Source organism: Leptinotarsa decemlineata, unplaced genomic scaffold, assembly GCF_025532065.1.
Source record: "Leptinotarsa decemlineata unplaced genomic scaffold, Ldec_3_MD MMD2_tig00000035_RagTag_RagTag, whole genome shotgun sequence".
Lineage (NCBI taxonomy): Eukaryota > Metazoa > Arthropoda > Insecta > Coleoptera > Chrysomelidae > Leptinotarsa > Leptinotarsa decemlineata.
The window spans coordinates 5,331,903-5,349,934 of record NW_027412540.1 but is presented as its reverse complement, the minus strand read 5'-3'; the positions used below and the strand labels follow the sequence as shown (position 1 = coordinate 5,349,934).

The following is an 18,032-nucleotide window of genomic DNA, read 5'->3' as shown; positions in this document are numbered from 1 at the left end:
AATAGAAATGGCATTAGGAGGGGTATTGAATAGCATTAATAACAAATACTAGGCGTCGCATATCATAAAATCAGAATTTTTGAAAGAAGGTAGTTTTACGAATGAATTGAAACTTGTGGAATCAATACGCAGTAAAATTAACGAAAATGATGTGGTTTAACGAAAACCAGTGGATTCCGTTGTCACTGCACCATCAGTGAAATTATCAGAAAGGCTTATCAATATCATCTTGAACCATCGTAACTTCCAACCAAAATTCAGTCCACGGAATTCATATGACCTAATCAATGAAATAGAGAACATACCTCTCCCAGACAACGCAAAACTAATATCCTTTGATGTGTAGAATCTATTTCCTAGCATACCTCCTGATGATACTATTACTTTAGTAATAGAATCATTAGTTAAAAATAGAGTGAACCCAGTCATGAAACGGAAAATAATTGACCTTCTGTCGTTATGTCTCAAACAAAATTCAACAACAATATTTATTCCTTCCCAGAATATTCAATTATGGGAAATTCATTAAGCCCCTCACTTGCAGAAATTTTCATGGATAATCTAGAGAAGTCGATATTTAAACATCCTTTGATTAGGAATTTCTTGTATTGGCATAGATATGTGGATGACGTTTTGGTATGTTTTGCATGTACTAAGAGGCAATTAGATACTTTTCATAGGGATATTAACAAAATTCACGAAAATATTAAGTTCACCATTGAAATAGAAGCAGACAACTCATTCAATTTCTTGGACTTATCAATTAGTAGAAGGAACAACGAACATGATTTTTCAATTTATCACAAACCGTCCTATACGGATATTACCATACATTACGATTCTACCCATCCTTATCAACACAAAGTAGCAGCTTATAATAGCATGATTCACAGATTAGTCAATTTTCCTCTTTCAATTGGTAATTTCAATAAAGAACTTAATATCATCAAGCAAATTGCAGTCAACAATGGGTTTAAAGACGAATTAATTAACAAAATACTTGCTAAGAAAGTCTACGCAAAAGCAATTCAAGACGATTTTTCTATTGATAAAGTAGATAATTGAAAAATATAGAGCTTTTAAGTATTTTGGACAACCAACGGAAAATGTGGCTTGATTTTGAGGAAACGAGATATTAAAATTGCATATAGAACAAGTGGAAAAGTTAGTTAAAAATAATAAAGACAAGACAACCAAATTCGAGAAATCGGGAGTATGTAAATTAAAGTGTGGAACGTGCCCTAAGGTATATATTGGTCAAACGGGCAGAACATTTAGCAATCGAATCCAGGAACATCATACGTGCTATGTAAATAAGAAAACAAATTCAACATATTCAAATCATCTTCTGGAAGAAAATCATATCTTCAACGAAGAGTTTGAGAATAAATTATTGATGTAGAGGTGAGGTGATATGCTTTAGGTAATCATAATCCAACAGGCACCTTAGATAGAGGTACAACTAACTTTTTGGAGGTAGTCTCAATTATGATTACCTGAAGTATATAAATATTAATGTAAGAATAATTTGAAGTATTCATACACTTGAGAAAGCTACAGTGCTAGTAAAACATGTTGTGATTTTGTTTTTTCAAATAAAGTTTGTGGAGATCAAATCGTGTGGTGTAGTTTTTGAAATTACTATGGATCTTCATCAAGTAACGGCCGAATCAATCAGAAAAGAAAAAGTCTTATTGTAGCCACCAATTTTCAAGTTAATACTAACCTTCAAAAAAACTGTTGAAATTTCGTGTTATACTACTCATAAGTTATTGTGCTAAGAGTGGCACTACTTTTGTTATTTTCAAAACGATAGATTTCGTGTTTTAATTTTACAGTGCTTCTTGATGGGAAAATTACCATTCAAGCACTCCGCTTTACCAGAAACAACAATACAACGTTGCTTTGCTGACTTCAAACGTGATCGTAGAAACACCGATGATGCAGAACGTAGTGGACATCCAAATGAGGCAGTAACATCAGAAAACATAAAGAATCCATGAAATCGTTTTGAATGATCGAAAAGTGAAGTTGCTTGAGTTAGTTGACATTCTAAAGATATCACAAGAACGTGATGGTTTGACTATGAGAAAGCTCTGTTCAAAGAGCCCGAGCTCACTGTTGACCAAAAACTAGATTGTCTTGATGATTCTGTGCAGTGTTAGGCCATGTTCAGACATAGCTAACCGAAATTTTTGCGTTGATATGTGACAATGGATGGAACATGGATCCATCATTTCACTACGGAATTAAAACGATCGTCATCTGGATGGGGAGCACCTGGTGGACCTCGTCCAAAGTGCCCAAAAGCACAACAATCGACTGGAAAGGATATGGCCTCGGTATTTTGGAATGTGCGTAGTGTAATATTAATCGACTTTCTTGAGAAGAGAAATACCATCAACAAAGAATATTATATAGCGTTATTTGGACGTTTGAAGGACAAAATTGCGGAAAAACGACCCCATTTGAAGAAATAGAAAGTGCTGCTTCATCAAGACAATGCACAGTGTCACAAATCAATCAAAACGATGAAATGGGCTTCGAATTGCTCCCGCATATACCATATTCGCCAGATTTGGCTCTCAGCGACTACTGGCTGTTTGCAGACTTCAAAAAAATGCCCATTGGTGAGAAATTTCGCTTGAATGAAGAGGTTATTGCTGAAACTGAGGCCTATTTTGAGGCAAAAGATGAATCGTTCTACAAAAGTGGTATTGAAATGTTGGAGCGACACTGAAATGACTGTGCAAATTAATTGGACACAAGCTCAGTCAGAATATTGTGTTACCATATGACCCACTGAATAATTTAGAAAATGTTGCAATCAATGAATCTCTTCAATTAGATGATATGAATATTGATGAATTGTTTGAAGTTTTTGGTGATATAAGAAAAAAAATCAACATCTGGTTATGACGAAATTTCAACCAAAATTATTGAAAATCTTCCGATAGAAGCGCTCAGAACTCTTGTATCACTAATCAATCTTTCATTTAGAAATGGCAGGTTTCCATCTTTCTAAAACTGTCGATAGTGATTCCTTTATATAAAGGTAACTCTGTAGATGATCCTTCAAATTATCGACCAATATCTCTCATTCCTACTGTTGCAGAAATAATTTAAAAACTAGTTGACAAAAGATTCAATGAATTTCTCCTTCGCCATAACATTACAAGAAAAAATCAATTTGGATTCCAGAGCAACAAGAGCACATATGATGTAATATTCTCTTTCCTGTTTGCGGAGTATTCCAATATGAATGATGGAGATGAAGCTTCAGCTGTATTTTTGACTTTACAAAAGCGTTTGACTGCGTTGATCATAAAATACTGCTACGAAAGCTGAATATCTATGGATGTAGAGGAATAACCCTACGGTGGTTTGAGTCGTATCTGAATGGTCGCAGTCAGATTGTGAAAACGATTAAATGTTCAAACAGTATTGAAATAAATACTGGTGTACCACAGGGATCAGTTCTCGGTCCCATATTGTTCCTGTTGTATATCAACGATTTGATGAACATAAGTATATCTGGAACATTCACTCTTTTTGCTGACGACACCACTGTATTGTGGCATAGTAAAGGTAAAGATATATTCAATGACCCTATTACAGTTTGACTGAGTTCTATACCGATCATTTTTAACTTAGCATGTGTATGTATGTTTCAACCATTGTTTGTGGATTTTTATTCAGTGTCTTTATACTTAAGTTTACATTATTTTTCATCTATATTTTCATATTCATATGACATTTATGTATTCTTTTATATTTATTCACTAACTTTGTCAAGAAGATTTTTTTCTTTGGACAATAAAGTATAAAAAAAACAATGAACATAATACCAGATCTCACGAATTATTGAAAATATCCAAACTGTGGTTGACAACTTCCAAAATGAATTCTTGGAACTCAAATTTATATAATAAAATTCTCAAGAAGTCTCAATTTCAATCATTTCAAAACCAGAATGAAACAATATTTTAAATCTAAATGATGTGCTCACACTGTGGAAGAGTACTTACAGAATAAGTTTTGATATTATTATCGTTGTATATAGTTGTAACATATAAGAAGGGAATAATAGTTTTCAATCTTGGTATTGAAGATATAATTTTTGTTGTAGTTTGTGCTATATTCATTATTGTTTTACTATTATTCATTCATATGACCTGTAATAAATATTATGTATCCTAGTCAAATAAATTATTCATCTATCTTCAAAAAAACACTTTTTATTACACTATCTCACTATGTAATTTCAAATTTTCGTGACAATGAACTGGAAAATTGAAAATTTTGTACGAAAGTATCATCTTTGGATTTTTCATAATCCGAGTTATCATGTCTAAAAAATATATATCTTCTGGTTAACCTGTCATGGATCAACCAAATGATGCAATTCTGTATTAGATGTTATGGAGATATTTATATCATACCCCAATATAAAGTACCTCAGACTAAAGCCCAGATGATGAAACATTCCAACAACCACGTATTTTCAAAGTAAAAGAAAATATGTCAAATTCCAAACAATAGAAATTAATGAAATTCTTTTTTTCCACTTTCGACGTCTTTTCATTTCCGGTTTCCGCATTACTTCGCACTTTAAAATTCAAGAGGCCAATGTAAGTTGCATTCTTCTTTTAGTTGCCAATGTTCGCTATTCTCGCTACAAAGCCACTCTAGGGATACGATGTCAGGTAACTTAAGAACTGAAGGGAATTCCGTATAATGTTTTAGAGTTCCACACTGCAACGTGTTACATATACCGGAAAGTGCCTGGGAATTTTAAACGATAAGAATTCGCGGATGATTTTTCACACAGATATATAATTTTGAAAATACTCGTATAACTGAACATTATTCCGAAATTTTGATATGAAATATAACCTCAAAGGTCTCTTTGATATTGATGATGAAAAAAGTGTTTGCGAGTTTGACCAACTAATTTGTTAAATTTACATTGCAATTCGAAACTTCACTATCTTTGCCTAACTGGACTAGCTTTTTGGATTAAGATGGCATGGCATTGAATACGCACTTCTGCCAGCAACCAATAATTTATTTCACGGATCTACTGCGAATTTGATGTATAACCCGTGCATGCCTTGCATCGATATCAATTCTTAAACTTAAACCGTCAAAAGATCGGCCCACATTGATTGTCAATTCGCACAAGTTTATATGTCGAAAGGGGAAGGACAGCTGGTTGAATTTTTTAAACTTCGCTCTGTAGAAGTAAGAAAATAGTGTCAAATGTCAAAGCGTGTACTGAGCAATGATGGATGCTAGGAACCGCTTTTGTTTCAGAAAACAACAAACTCTGCTAATTCTGACGTCGCCGCAAGATGGTGCCAATTTCAGTCATTAATTTATCCTTGATGAATAATGTTACCGAAACCAATATTTTTTTCTCAAAACGGAAGAAGTGAGGTTAGGTTAGGTCCAAAGTGAGTGGGTCTATTCGCCCCTCCACCACGATCCGCAATGGTTTATTGTGGCTCACACCTATTCACACTCCACTTAATAAACCCAGCTTCTTAACGAAGCCGATTAGTTTGTATAGTGAGTGGTCTTTCAGGTCAGATGGTAAGAGTACGACTCTGCCGAATGCTAAAAACCTGATTCGGTCCCCAGCGGGGCAGGCACAAAATATGTGCTCTGCTGTTTCATTATTTTCCAAACAGAGGCGACACACACTGTCTTTCGACAGTCCGAGTCTTTGCATATAATGATTCAAATGACAGTGACCTGTAAGAAGGCCTGTTAGACATTGTAGTTCATCCCTACTGTAGTACAACAATTGTTTGGTATCAAGCTTCGATGGGTGAATAAACGCCTTGGAGTGAGCCAAATATTCTGCCAGAAGTCCATAAATCTTCTTGTCATCCAGGTGTTCAGTGTTTGTTTGGCAAAGCCCAAAGCTATGCCAATGACAGGTTCTGGTCCGATGAAGCTGCTTGCAGCACCCTCCCCTGCAAGGGAGTCAACAGCCTCATTGCCTTCCATGCCAGTATGGTCAGGAATCCAGACCAGAAATATCTGTTGAGGCTTCCTATCGTGGAGAGTCGTTTTTGGCAATTTGCTACCAATTAAGATATTGTTCGGTAGGTGCCAAGAGCTTTCAACGCCGCTTGACTGTCCGAGAACATTGTTATTCACTTGTGTATGAGGCTGGATTCTTCCAATCGTTCCGCACACAATTCAATAGCGTAAATTTCCGCTTGAAATACAGTCGCATATATTCCTAGGCAGGTAAATATCTCTGTCCTAGGTCTGTGACTGAAAACACCTGCACTAGAACCGGAAGATGTTTTTGAGCCATCAATTATCTGCTCTCAATTTTCCTTCTCCCGGAGGATCCAGTCCTCCCTATTTGGGATCAGTACTTCATAAGGCAGTTCGTAGTCGACAGTTGGAGGCATAAAGTCAGAGGTCATATCCAGAATGCTGTGAATTCCAGCGTCAACTAACAGTCTGTTGCACTCTGCATTAAATCGATTTGTGCAATTGGCAATGTGAACAAGTCTATATGCAGTCCATCTTGCCTCTCTCTCCAGAAAAATGTGGAGAAGAGGTAGATCTGAAAGAATATCCGTGGCTGCTGACGGTGTGGTACTGATGGCACCACTGATGACCAGACAAGCCTGTATCTTTAAGCCAGAGCTTCGCCTGGGCCGTTTTCTGTAAACTTATACAAGTTTATATGTCGAAGGGGGGAGGAGAGCTGGTTGAATTTTTTAAGTAGTTTTTTTTCCAGCAGGCATTTAACGTATCCTGCTCTGTAGTAAAGTTGGAAGAGATGAATGATTTAAATTTTCATTTCGAAATATTGATTTTCATGTATAAATGTGTCCTCGATACGGTCATCAAACTCATTCTGATTATTGTTTCTGTTTTGAAATCAATTATAAAGATATTAGATATCATTCTCTAATACATATAAATCAGTTCCATGACAATCTTCAATATACAATAGATATGGTTGTAAACCAACCAACCCGAAAGGTTTGGTTATAGAGCGTTTCATTGTTCTCTATCTTTTTAAGTTCATACCAACACCCGTATATAACGGCTAACCGCGTGACAGTTCTGATTTACAAGTTTGATATATTGCGCAAAGTAAAAACTTTAATGAGGAAAATTTATCGAGAACTTCTAAAAGTCTGAGTGATGAAAATGGTAATGGCCGATGTCGAAGCTTGGCTTTGCAAAGGACAGCCTTTGGGAGAATCATTTATGTTGAATAGTCTAGTGATCCAAATGACTCATTCATAGAAGGGTTTGTTGGGTAATAGGATCAAATTGCCAAAGTTTCGAGTTTAATTAAATTCTTCTCCAGGGCTCTGTAACAATGAATTTTATAAAACATATCTGCCATAAACTTCACAACTATTGTAGTCTTTCAGTATTGAATTGACTAACTTCCCACAGAATTGAAACATTATCTATTGAAAAACACTTTCCCAATACCAGAACAAAAATTAGGGTCTCTCGACGCGCCTTTCGCTACCCGAGTTAGCATCCTCACGAGATCATTATAACTGTTATAAGGAGAGACCATAATTTTTGTTCTGGAGTTGGGAAAGTGTTGTTTTTTAATAGATTCATTTTATCTCAGAAGTTCCAGTACGAACTATCACATTGTACCCAACTATGTTCATGTTGCCCACAGAAATAGTTACTGAAATGAAAATATTCATTTCATAAGAGGTTAAAATGTTTGTCAGAGGAAGTTGAGACAAAAACAGGTCGTTATTAATTCACTCAAGTCCCACGAAAGATCTGAGAAACTTCCGAAGAAAGGAAGAAAGTAATCAAATCTGTCAAATTGAAAGGATTATTTTTGGTAGTGATTAATGTTTGGGAAAGGAAGCTTTCGGCTTTCTACTATTCCATCTTGATATGAAAAATATGGGAATCTTCCAAAGATATAGATAGATATGTAGATCTACACATCTATGTATATAGTTGCTTCTTTTGAAATTGATTGCTTTCTTTCTTTCTTTGGAAGATTTTCACATTTTTTCGTATCATGATGGGGTAGTAGAAAGCCAAAAAATGTCTTTCTCAATAATCAACTTTGAAATAAACTCTTTAAAAAGATATGTAAAATGTGTTAAGTAGTTTTTTTCAGATACAAACTGAAAGAAAAAGTCCACCAGAAACAGCTTTCAAATATATCAACATTGAATTACACGGAAACCACTTTTTTCTGATTAGTTTGTCCTCCAATGTTTCATTATAGAATTGAAACAGAATCTTTCACAAGAACGATAAACAACGTATTATGATGAAAGAGTATTGGAATGAAATTACACTTACATGGAAAACTATCAATTCCAGATATACCTCTAGAGGTTTCGGGTTCAAAACACTCATGTTCAACTCCTCATCAGCATCTTTTTGGATAACTTCACAAGACAAAGCACTCATTCCTTTTATAAAATAACGAATTCAGTCACCGGGAATTACAGTTCCCGTACAGGGGATGACAGTTCGTGAAAAAATTCATATGATTAGTTGATTTAGTCGAGCCTGGATCCTCCAGGAGAAGGAAATATAATGAGCAGACAGTTGTTGCTTCACAGATGGATCAAAAACACCTTCCGGTTCAGTCAAAGACCCAGGACAGAGATATCAACCTGCCTAGGAACCTATGCGACTGTATTTCAAGCGAAAATTTACGCTATTGAATTGTGTGCGGAGAGATTGGAAGAATCCAACCTCATATACAAGTCAATAAAAATATTCCCGAACAGTCAAGCGGCGTTGGAAGCTCTTGGCTCCTATCGAGCAACGTCTAAATTGGTAGCAAATTGCCAAAAATGACTCTCCTCGATAGGAAGACTACATATTGTCTCTGGTCTGGATTCCTGGCCGTACTGGCCTGGAAGGCAATGAGGCTGCTGACTCCCTTGCAAGCAGCTTCATCAGACCAGAACCTGTCATTGGCATCGCTTTAGGCTTTGCCAAAAAAACCTTGAACACCAGGATGGCAAGAAGATTTATAGACTTCTGGCAGAATCTTCCAGGATTGGCTCACTCCAAGGCGTTTATTCACTCTTCGAAGCTTGATACCAAACAATTGTTGGACTACAGTAGGGAAGAACTACAATGTCTAACAGACCTTCTTACAAGTCACTGTCATTTGAATCATCATATGCAGAGACTTGGACTGCTGCAGCAGCACATACTTTGTGCCTGCCCCGCTGGGGATCGAATCAGGTTTTTAGACTTCGGCAGAGCCGTACTCTCACCATCTTACCTGAAAGACCACTCAACATACAAACTAATCGGCTTCGTTGAGAAGCTGGGTTCATTTGGTCGAGTGTGAATATTTGTGGGCCACAATAAAGCCCTGCGGGTTGCGGTGGAGGGTAAATAGACCCATTCACTTTGGACCTAACCTAACCTAACCACTATAGATGTAGAAGTAGAAAGCCAAAAATTAATTTCCCCTAAAATGTATCCCCTTTTCTGTTCTTACGAAGAATTCTGATGGTGAATTGTAACAAGCACTTTTGTCAATTACCAGAACTGGAATACTCTTCTCGATAAGCGTTTCAACAATTAAGTTGACGTGTCCAGGAGATGTAGATTTTATGGAGAAACAGCTAGTAGTACACCCAGTATTCAATGAACAATAATTATTTGAGATATAAAACTGAAACTTTTTTTGTGATTGATTCGGCTGTTACTTGATGAAGATTTCATAAACTACACCTTTTTTGAAGAAGCTACTGTGATAGCGAAACATGTCATGATATATTTTTTGAAAATAAAGTTTGTAAAGATGAAATCGTTAGGTGTAGTTCATGATAGAACTGGAACTTCTGGCGTAGAATAGTAGTCCACTTTATTTCCTGAAGACGCTAACTTAGTTGGAGAAACGCGTGTCGAGAAGAGTGTTGCAGTTTTATTGCTTAGGAACACTGCTTGATATCACCTTCAAAATGTCGTCGAATTGAAAACTGAAAATTCAACATGTATCTCGATACATAGCTGATAGTTTTCTCACTTCGTTCAAGGTTTCTTTCGAAAAAAGAACCGTCAGTAACATAAAACGAAGAGAGATGGAGGGCTGAACAAACTCTACTAACTTATGCCTTTCATTATCTCGCCAGGCATTAAAACGTATAGCATCATCATTCACCTTTGAAAAAGCGAATAAGACACTTTACAACTCTGGAGGATTGTAATATGGAAGCGGGCTAATATCCTTCCATGAATCATATCCAGACGCAGACGATAGTCGAGCATAAATGGAGAATTACAGTCAGGTTGGAGGGAAAGGAAAATGCTCATTGTTCCACGGTATCAAATTGCTTCATACTGCCTATGATAGGAGCATTTTTCAATTTCAAGATTTGGGGATCGCCTCTGAGAGTTCAGATAAGAATTCCTTTCACTCTTATCGTAATCGTAAAATTTATAGGGTTCATGATACGAAAAACGTTTTCAAGGAAACTGAAAAGTGTATGAAGTATCATGAAGGGTTGGTCAGTTTGCCGTTTCCAGAGAATAGATAATAATTGAAATCTGAAAATTACCATGATTAGTTATCACCATTGAGATTAGGTCATTCTAAAATTGGATTCAGCTATAGAAATTTTACAAACGGAATAGCCCATAGGCATCATTTCTGAAGTAAACTTTCTTTATCGAAGCCAACATTTGATTTTTCCATAAAAAACAAATGTTGTCATTCAGTCCATGATAAGAATAAATAAATTATCGATAAGTGCAAGGAACTATAGGGGTACGTTCACACTTGTCAGCAGATTTAGGAATTGACAACCTCTCTCAGGTTAAATTTGAATTTTGAATATGATACCTCAAAGATACCAAACCTGAGAATCTATGTGTATTTATTATACATTGAACAAATTCTGTCGATAGGGAATTTATGTTGATTGACATGAAAAGTAATTTGTCAGTCACCTGGCAGCGGAACTCAAAATCAGATTTGACTGGTGAGAAAAATGCTATCTACATGGCCATTCAAAATTTTTCCTTAGAAAAGTATACTTTTCATAATCATTCAGTTTTCTAGTAAGTCATCTCTGATTGGTCTAAAATACACATATTTTATAAATTTGTTTTGTATTGTTTCTAAAATCTGCTTCGATTTTTTATGATTTGATTTCCATATGATACAGGCATATTCTAATTTTCTTCGAATGATTTTATCAAACAACTATTTTATACTGTGAATTCAGTGGATGTCTGTGAATTCATAAGTTTAACGTGTTCAGAAACCTAGCCGTTTATTGGCTTCATTAGTGATATTTTGAAAACGTCCGTTGAATTTCAGGTCATTTTGGAAAATGACTCCGAGGCCAAGTATTTCTTGAACCTTTTCTAAAACTGTATTCTGCATTACATAAACAAAGTGATGTATAAACTGACTTCTGCTGAATGTTATAACTTCGCATTTAGAAATGTTAACAGGTAATTTTTCCTCCATGGGCCAATTACTTATTTTATCTTTATCGTTTTGGAGTTCAAAATAGTTATTTAGGTCAGTGATGTTTCTGAGCATTTCGAAATCGTCAGTATATAGAAAGTAGTCCGATGACATTTTTTTCGGGAGGTCATTGATGGAAACTAAAAAGAGCAATGGGCCTAGGTGGGACTCTTGGGGTACTCACGACCCTGTCAAAAATATTTCAGATTTTTCTCCTCCATAGTTGACATGCTGTATTTTTTTCTTCAAATATAAAAGTTATTAGGTTGCTGAGTTCAAATAATTTTTTCGTGAAAGTCAACAAATTTGTTTCCACTGATTGATTTTTTTGTGAAACCATGCTGGTGAACTGGAATACAACTCTGAAAATGAGAATATACCTACCTTTTCCTGAATAATGAATTCTGAAATTCTGGCAATGCAGTTCAGAACTGCTTTTGGACGGTAGTTGATTTTGTTTTTTTTTCCATTTTTGAAGTTTGGGATGATTCTAGACATTTTGTATTAATTTTTTCACCTCTCTATATTATACACTGAACAATTTATTTTCTATGTATGAATTTTGCACGCTAACTTTCTGGAATCCACTTTCAATTTTTCAGAATTCTACATCATCTTACGATTTCACGTCAAGCTACGATTTAATTCAGGAAGCTATGTTGACTTGGTTTGTTTGGTTTGATTGTAGATGTATTTTCTTTGGTTCTTGTTTTCATTTCTGTTTCTCGTCTAGTTTTGAGAGTAAATGCTTCTGCTTTAACATTGATTTTGCTTTTTGTTCTTTTTTCTTTCATCCGTAGTGTCTGTTCATGCCGCCATATCATTAATTATTCAATCTAATATTGATCATAAACCTATACTTGTGGCAATTTATGAAAAAAGTTATTTTATTTATTTTTTTGTAGTAACTTCATCTGTTTGTATTTTCCATTACCTATATCTTGTTGCTTTTGTTCAATTAGGTTTCTCAGTCCAGGTATTGATCTTCGGAATATCTATGGACTGCAATTCTTAACAGTTTATTTCCCTTATAATCTCTCATAAACACTATAGCAACAAGAAAATTAGGAAAATTTGAAAAACAAAGTTCATCACGTATTTACATTTTTCTTGAGAAAAGCTACAATTATTTTTGAGAATATCAATATCAACTATGGTTAACTAGTGTGATATGTTGAGATAACTAAATTTGAAGATAAAATGACATCATTTCTCTCACACTATAATTTCGACGCATCGCGTTTCTTAGTGTTTGGAATATTTTATTCACTGCTTATTTATTTTCGCTTTTTCTCTTTTAACTAACTCATCCGAATACGTTGATCTGGTGATAGTTTTTCCAATAATTTTAAATATTTAGTGAAGTCGGAACTTATAACATATACATTTTATATTCAAATTGAAATGGATCAGTTTTGTGACAAAGACTTTTTGTGGAAAACCTTCAAAATGAACTCTCAACATTAATCATGCAAAAAACTTACTTTTAGATAGAAACTGAGAAAAAGCACTTTCACATGAACATTGAACCATACGAAAGAAAGAGTACTTTTCAAACAACTACTTTCATATGAATATTGAGTTACATGAAAATCACATTTTCTATGCAGTTTTTCTCAAGAACAAAATACAAGCACTACAGGAAAATCCTTGAGGCGCTCTTAGAGCGGTGCCTGTGCGAAAGTAGTGATTCACATTGGATTTGAATCGCTGGGGATATATCCGCAGCCAATGTCCTAGAATCCAAATGTAGTGATATACTATAAAAAGAAGGTCGGAGACAATATGGATCCCAGGGGAACACCATTGTGGATGGTAAATGTATTCGAGAGATATCCATGGACGGCCAGTTGCAGGGAACGTTTTTCAGGAGGCTGAAGAGCCATACAAGAAATTGATCTGAAAAGTCATAGCATCGAAGTTTGGCCAGCAAACCCTCATGCCACACACAGTCAAAGGCCTTAGAAATATCAAGCGCAACTGTTCTTGATTGCGTTATTCCAAATATGGGTGACATACGATAGAAGATCGCCTGTTGATCTTTATTTCTGAAAGCCATATTGATTACCTCTCAAGATGTTGACGCCTTCAATATGAGGATATGGTACGGCTTTCTCCATGGTTTTTGATATCACTGATAGCAAAGCGACTGGTGTATAATTATTTGGAAGAGTTTTCTTGCCCTTTTTGAGAATAGGCTGAACGCGAGCAATCACCCAACAAAAAGGAAAAATCCCCTTCGTGTAAGTCAGGTTGAGAAGTCTGCAAAATATTGGCGCGAATTCATTTCCTCACTTTTTGGGTACGATGACGGGCTCTTCATCAGGACCAGATGCCTTGTTGATATTGAGCTGTTTCAAAATTCTCCTGACTAGACGCTGTCGAAAAGTAATTTCCGGCATTGTGGTTTCTAGTGTGGAAATAGTGGGTAGTGCCTTTACCAGAAAAACGACTGTGAAGTGAGACGCCAATTGTTCGGCTAGTACATTTGCTTTTTCTATGGCTGCTGTTGTAATTGAACCATCCGCTTGTGTTAGTGGTGGAATTGTAGATTTTGTTAAGTTCTGATTAACAGCTTCAGCTACAAACCTGAGGGATTTAGACCCGTTGAGAATAGCAAACAGTTTATTTCTAATTCTCTGATTGTGAAGTTTTTTGCTTCCATTCATTCTTAGTTTGCAGCTGTTGCTAGCATTAGTAAAACTAGTTCGGTTTTCGGCACTGGAATTTTTGCGCCACTGCCAGTAGGTAGGATTTTTGGAGGATACAGCTTGTTTGCAATTTTTGTTGAACCAAGGTTTGCCGTTAGAAGGTCGTTTCATTGAAAAAGGAATATATGCATCCATGGATGATAGAATAACTTCCGTGGATTCAGAAGCACAAGTAGATGCATCTCTAGACCTGAAACAAAAATCTTGTCAGGGAAAATTTCGGAAATGGTTTTGAAGATCCTCCTATTCAGCTGATCTGTAATGTCAAACTGTGCGTGGCTTAGATCGTTCCCCAACATTTATCGGTAATTCAATCAACACTGAAATGAGTTCGTGGTCAGAAGATCCCAAAGGAGACCTTACGGTGGCTGTGTAGATTTCTGGATTGGTTGTCACCGTAAGAGACAAATTTACCTATATCACGATGGAAGTACGTAAAAACATTGATACGCTTATTTGATTCAATCTCAGCCATAGAGAATACTACATGGATCAATAAGTCCCGAGACTAACCCAGAGATGGCGCTCTTAGTAAACCAGTAACCACGTCTTTCTAGAGTACTAACGTTTGCTTGAAACGTGTCGATCGGACCAGAAACAGCTGAGTTATCGAGGTTAGAGTAAAGTCGTTTTGTAGTTTGTTTAAAAAATGGAAAAAACCGAGTTTCGTGTTCTGATAAAACATTGTTTTTTAATGGGTAAAAACACCGTGCAAGCGAAAGAATGGATTGAAAAATGTTACCCGGACTCTTGTCCATCAAAAGCAACGATTTGTCGGTGGTTTGCCGAGTTTAAACGTGGTCGTACCGACACAAATGACGCAGAACGCTCGGGTAGACCTGTGGAAGCTGTTACACCGGAAAATGTGAGTGAAGTGACAAAAATTGTAATGAAAGATCGTAAAGTGAAGCTCCGTGAGATTGCTGAGATGACACAGATATCATATGGAAGTGTATTTACTATCCTTCATGAAAAATTGAGCATGAAAAAGGTTTTTTCTAAGTGGGTGCCGCGATTGCTTTCGATGGAACAAAAACAGCAACGAGTCGATGATTCAGAAAGCTGTTTATCGCTATTTACTCGCAACAAAAAAGATTTCTTGCGTCGTTACGTGACCATGGACGAAACATGGATACATCACTACACTCCAGAGTCAAAGCGGCAGTCATCTGAGTGGCGCACAGCTGGCGAAAGCCGTCCGAAACGTCCGAAAACGCAGCAGTCAGTTGGCAAAGTGATGGCGTCAGTTTTTTGGGATGCGCATGGCGTGATTTTCATTGACTACCTCGAAAAAGGTAAATCGATCAACAGTGATTATTATATTGACTTACTGGTACGTTTGAAGGAGGAAATCGCAAAAAAACGACCGCACATGCAGAGAAAAAAAATCCTTTTTCACCAAGACAATGCACCTTGCCACAGGTCGATGAAAACAATGGCAAAATTAAACGAATTGGGCTTTGATCTGCTTCCCCACCCCCCATACTCACCAGATTTAGCCCCCAGTGACTACTGGCTCTTTGCTGATCTTAAAAAATGCTCCAGGGAAAAAGATTTGGCTCAAATGAGGAGGTCATCGCTGAAACTGAAACTTATTTTGAAGCGAAAGATACATTTTTTTATAAACATGGTATTGAAAAATTGGAAAAGCGTTGGAACCATTGTATCACCCTAAAAGGAGATTATGTTGATGAATAAAAAAAAATTTTGTGAAAAAAATGTTGTGTTCATTGTTAGTCTCGGGACTTATTGATCCATGTGTATGCTTGAATTGAAAGGGGTCTGGTTTTTGAAAAAGTTTTTTTTCTGTAAAAAAAACAAAATATTGTTTTCACGAAGATGTGTAGATCATGCTTAGAAGTTACCTAGAGTTCCCCTGATTTCTATATAAATGTTTCTTTCCACGAATTTCATCTTTTATCACTCATCAATAATATCTTTTCTTAATTTACATACGTTCACCAATAGACAAGGGCCTAATAAAAATCTAACGCCTGGAGCCGTAGAATGGTTAAGGCCGTCACTGGAAACACAATAAATATTGGTCTTTAAAATCAACAACCTTTTCTACTGGCAGTTCCAAGAATCAATTAAATTCCCTTTTGAAAATGTTTTTAAAAAAAATATTTTCTCCGTTGTACCTAATGAAACTAATAGGGTGAGTCAGATAGAGATGGTCTTGGTGGAAAATGCGAATAACTTTTCATGACAATATTTATTTATTTAGTACTTATTATACATTTGAACGAAGTTATAAAAAGAAATAATTGGCAAATAGATAATATTTGAAAAAAACTCCATCGGCCATATCTTCCAGAGTATCAGGTGGAGATAGCCATGGTACTGTGGGAATGATGACCATACCTATTTCTGGGTCTATTTATCCATGCCTTTGCCTTTTTTTACAATTTGTATGTTTTTCAATGATAATACCTTGTGGCCGCAAAGATGGCACATATCAGAGTATTCTGTGCAGTTTTTGTACCACCACTTTGAGCAAAACTCACACAGGATCCAGTCTTTAGTCTTTTCAGTTCGATAATAGTTCTCGCCACATCTTTTGCAAGCGTTTTTAGAGTCGAGTTCGTCATTACACCCATCGAAATCAGATTCACCTCTGTCAAAAATCAACTTATCTTCATTGCTGGATATTGGTTCAATAGTTTCTTCTGGCCATTTTTTCTTCCTACTTTTTTGTCATGTTTCTCGATTTTCTTTTTGTTATTTTTTTTCAGTGGTTTCTGTTTTTCTTTTTGGTAATATTTTTGTAAATGTTCAGCAGATTTGAGTAAAACGTCAATCTATTCAGATCGCTTTTTAACTTGATCTGCTTCTTTACTGAATAGAATGGGACTTGGATCGTGTAATATTTTTGATGGTATTTCTTGAGATGTTTCAGATTCTTTTGAAGTACTGGGTTACCTTAAGTCATAGAATACTTGTTGTGAGTTTTGATATGTGCTGGACGAGTTGGTCTGTTGATAAAGTGACAGTCGGGAAGTTTGAAAAGGGTTGATTATTGATGCCGGAGTTACGAGTCTATTAGTAACAGAGTTGGTTTTAATGTTCTTACAAAGATAATGCATATTCAGGTATCGCTGATCGATTTAGGGGAAACGAGCCTGTGGCTTTGAACGCCAAAATGACTACCAAATTGAAGTCTCGTAATGTCGACGTCTAGGATTTCGCCATATTCTGTATGATTCACAGAAGAAGATTTTTAGAGATTTGAAAACTGCCCTATAGAGTGGTGTTGAATAGTGTGAAGGGTGGTTTGGTGTACAATTCTGTGGTTTATGGCAAACTCTAGCATTTTTACGGAATTAAAGTGAGTGAAGTGACCGTCCAGGAGCAATAAAACTTTACCTGAAGGTTTTCTAGGGGCCAGTTTCGTCTATATAGGATACTGGTTTGTCAAAGAATTCATTTTCTTGCATAATTTCGTTTAACAGTTCATTCATACTCAAAACTCATATTCATACCCAAAACTTTTGCTATTGATACACCATCTGATTTTCCCAATAATATGTGCCTGGATTAGAACTTGCCGAGCCATTCATAGCGCCAGCTTTTTGGGTTATTTGGTTGAACTCAGGTTTTATTTTAAGTTGAACAGAAATACAATACGCAATGCTCCGAACATCGTCATTCGTCAGTAGAAATCCATGTTTCTGCATTCTTTCAATTTGTTTGACTAGGCAAACAAATCCAAAGTGAAGCTAACAGACAACTGATTCATGCGTTCTTCGTTATCATTTACAAGAACACAAGGTTCCCCTTATCATTGTTAAACTTGAGTCTTCTTTCCAATGTTTTTGGAGGGATACCACAAAAATATTCATCCG

General features: G+C 36.0%; 1 protein-coding gene across 4 annotated transcripts in view; it reads left to right on the top strand.

The window, feature by feature from the left end:
• alpha-Catr (alpha-catenin related) overlaps positions 1-18,032 on the top strand; it is a 241,608-nt gene that overhangs the window by 150,665 nt on the left and 72,911 nt on the right. Inside the window, exon 1 of one of the 4 annotated variants that reach the window (XM_074171783.1) lies at positions 16,550-17,065. The exons of the other annotated variants lie outside the window; for them this stretch is intronic. Coding sequence (XP_074027884.1) covers positions 17,063-17,065 — 3 coding nt within the window. The 5' untranslated portion in view covers positions 16,550-17,062. Of the gene's footprint in view, positions 1-16,549; positions 17,066-18,032 lie in introns of those variants that run through there. 4 annotated transcript variants of the gene reach the window in all.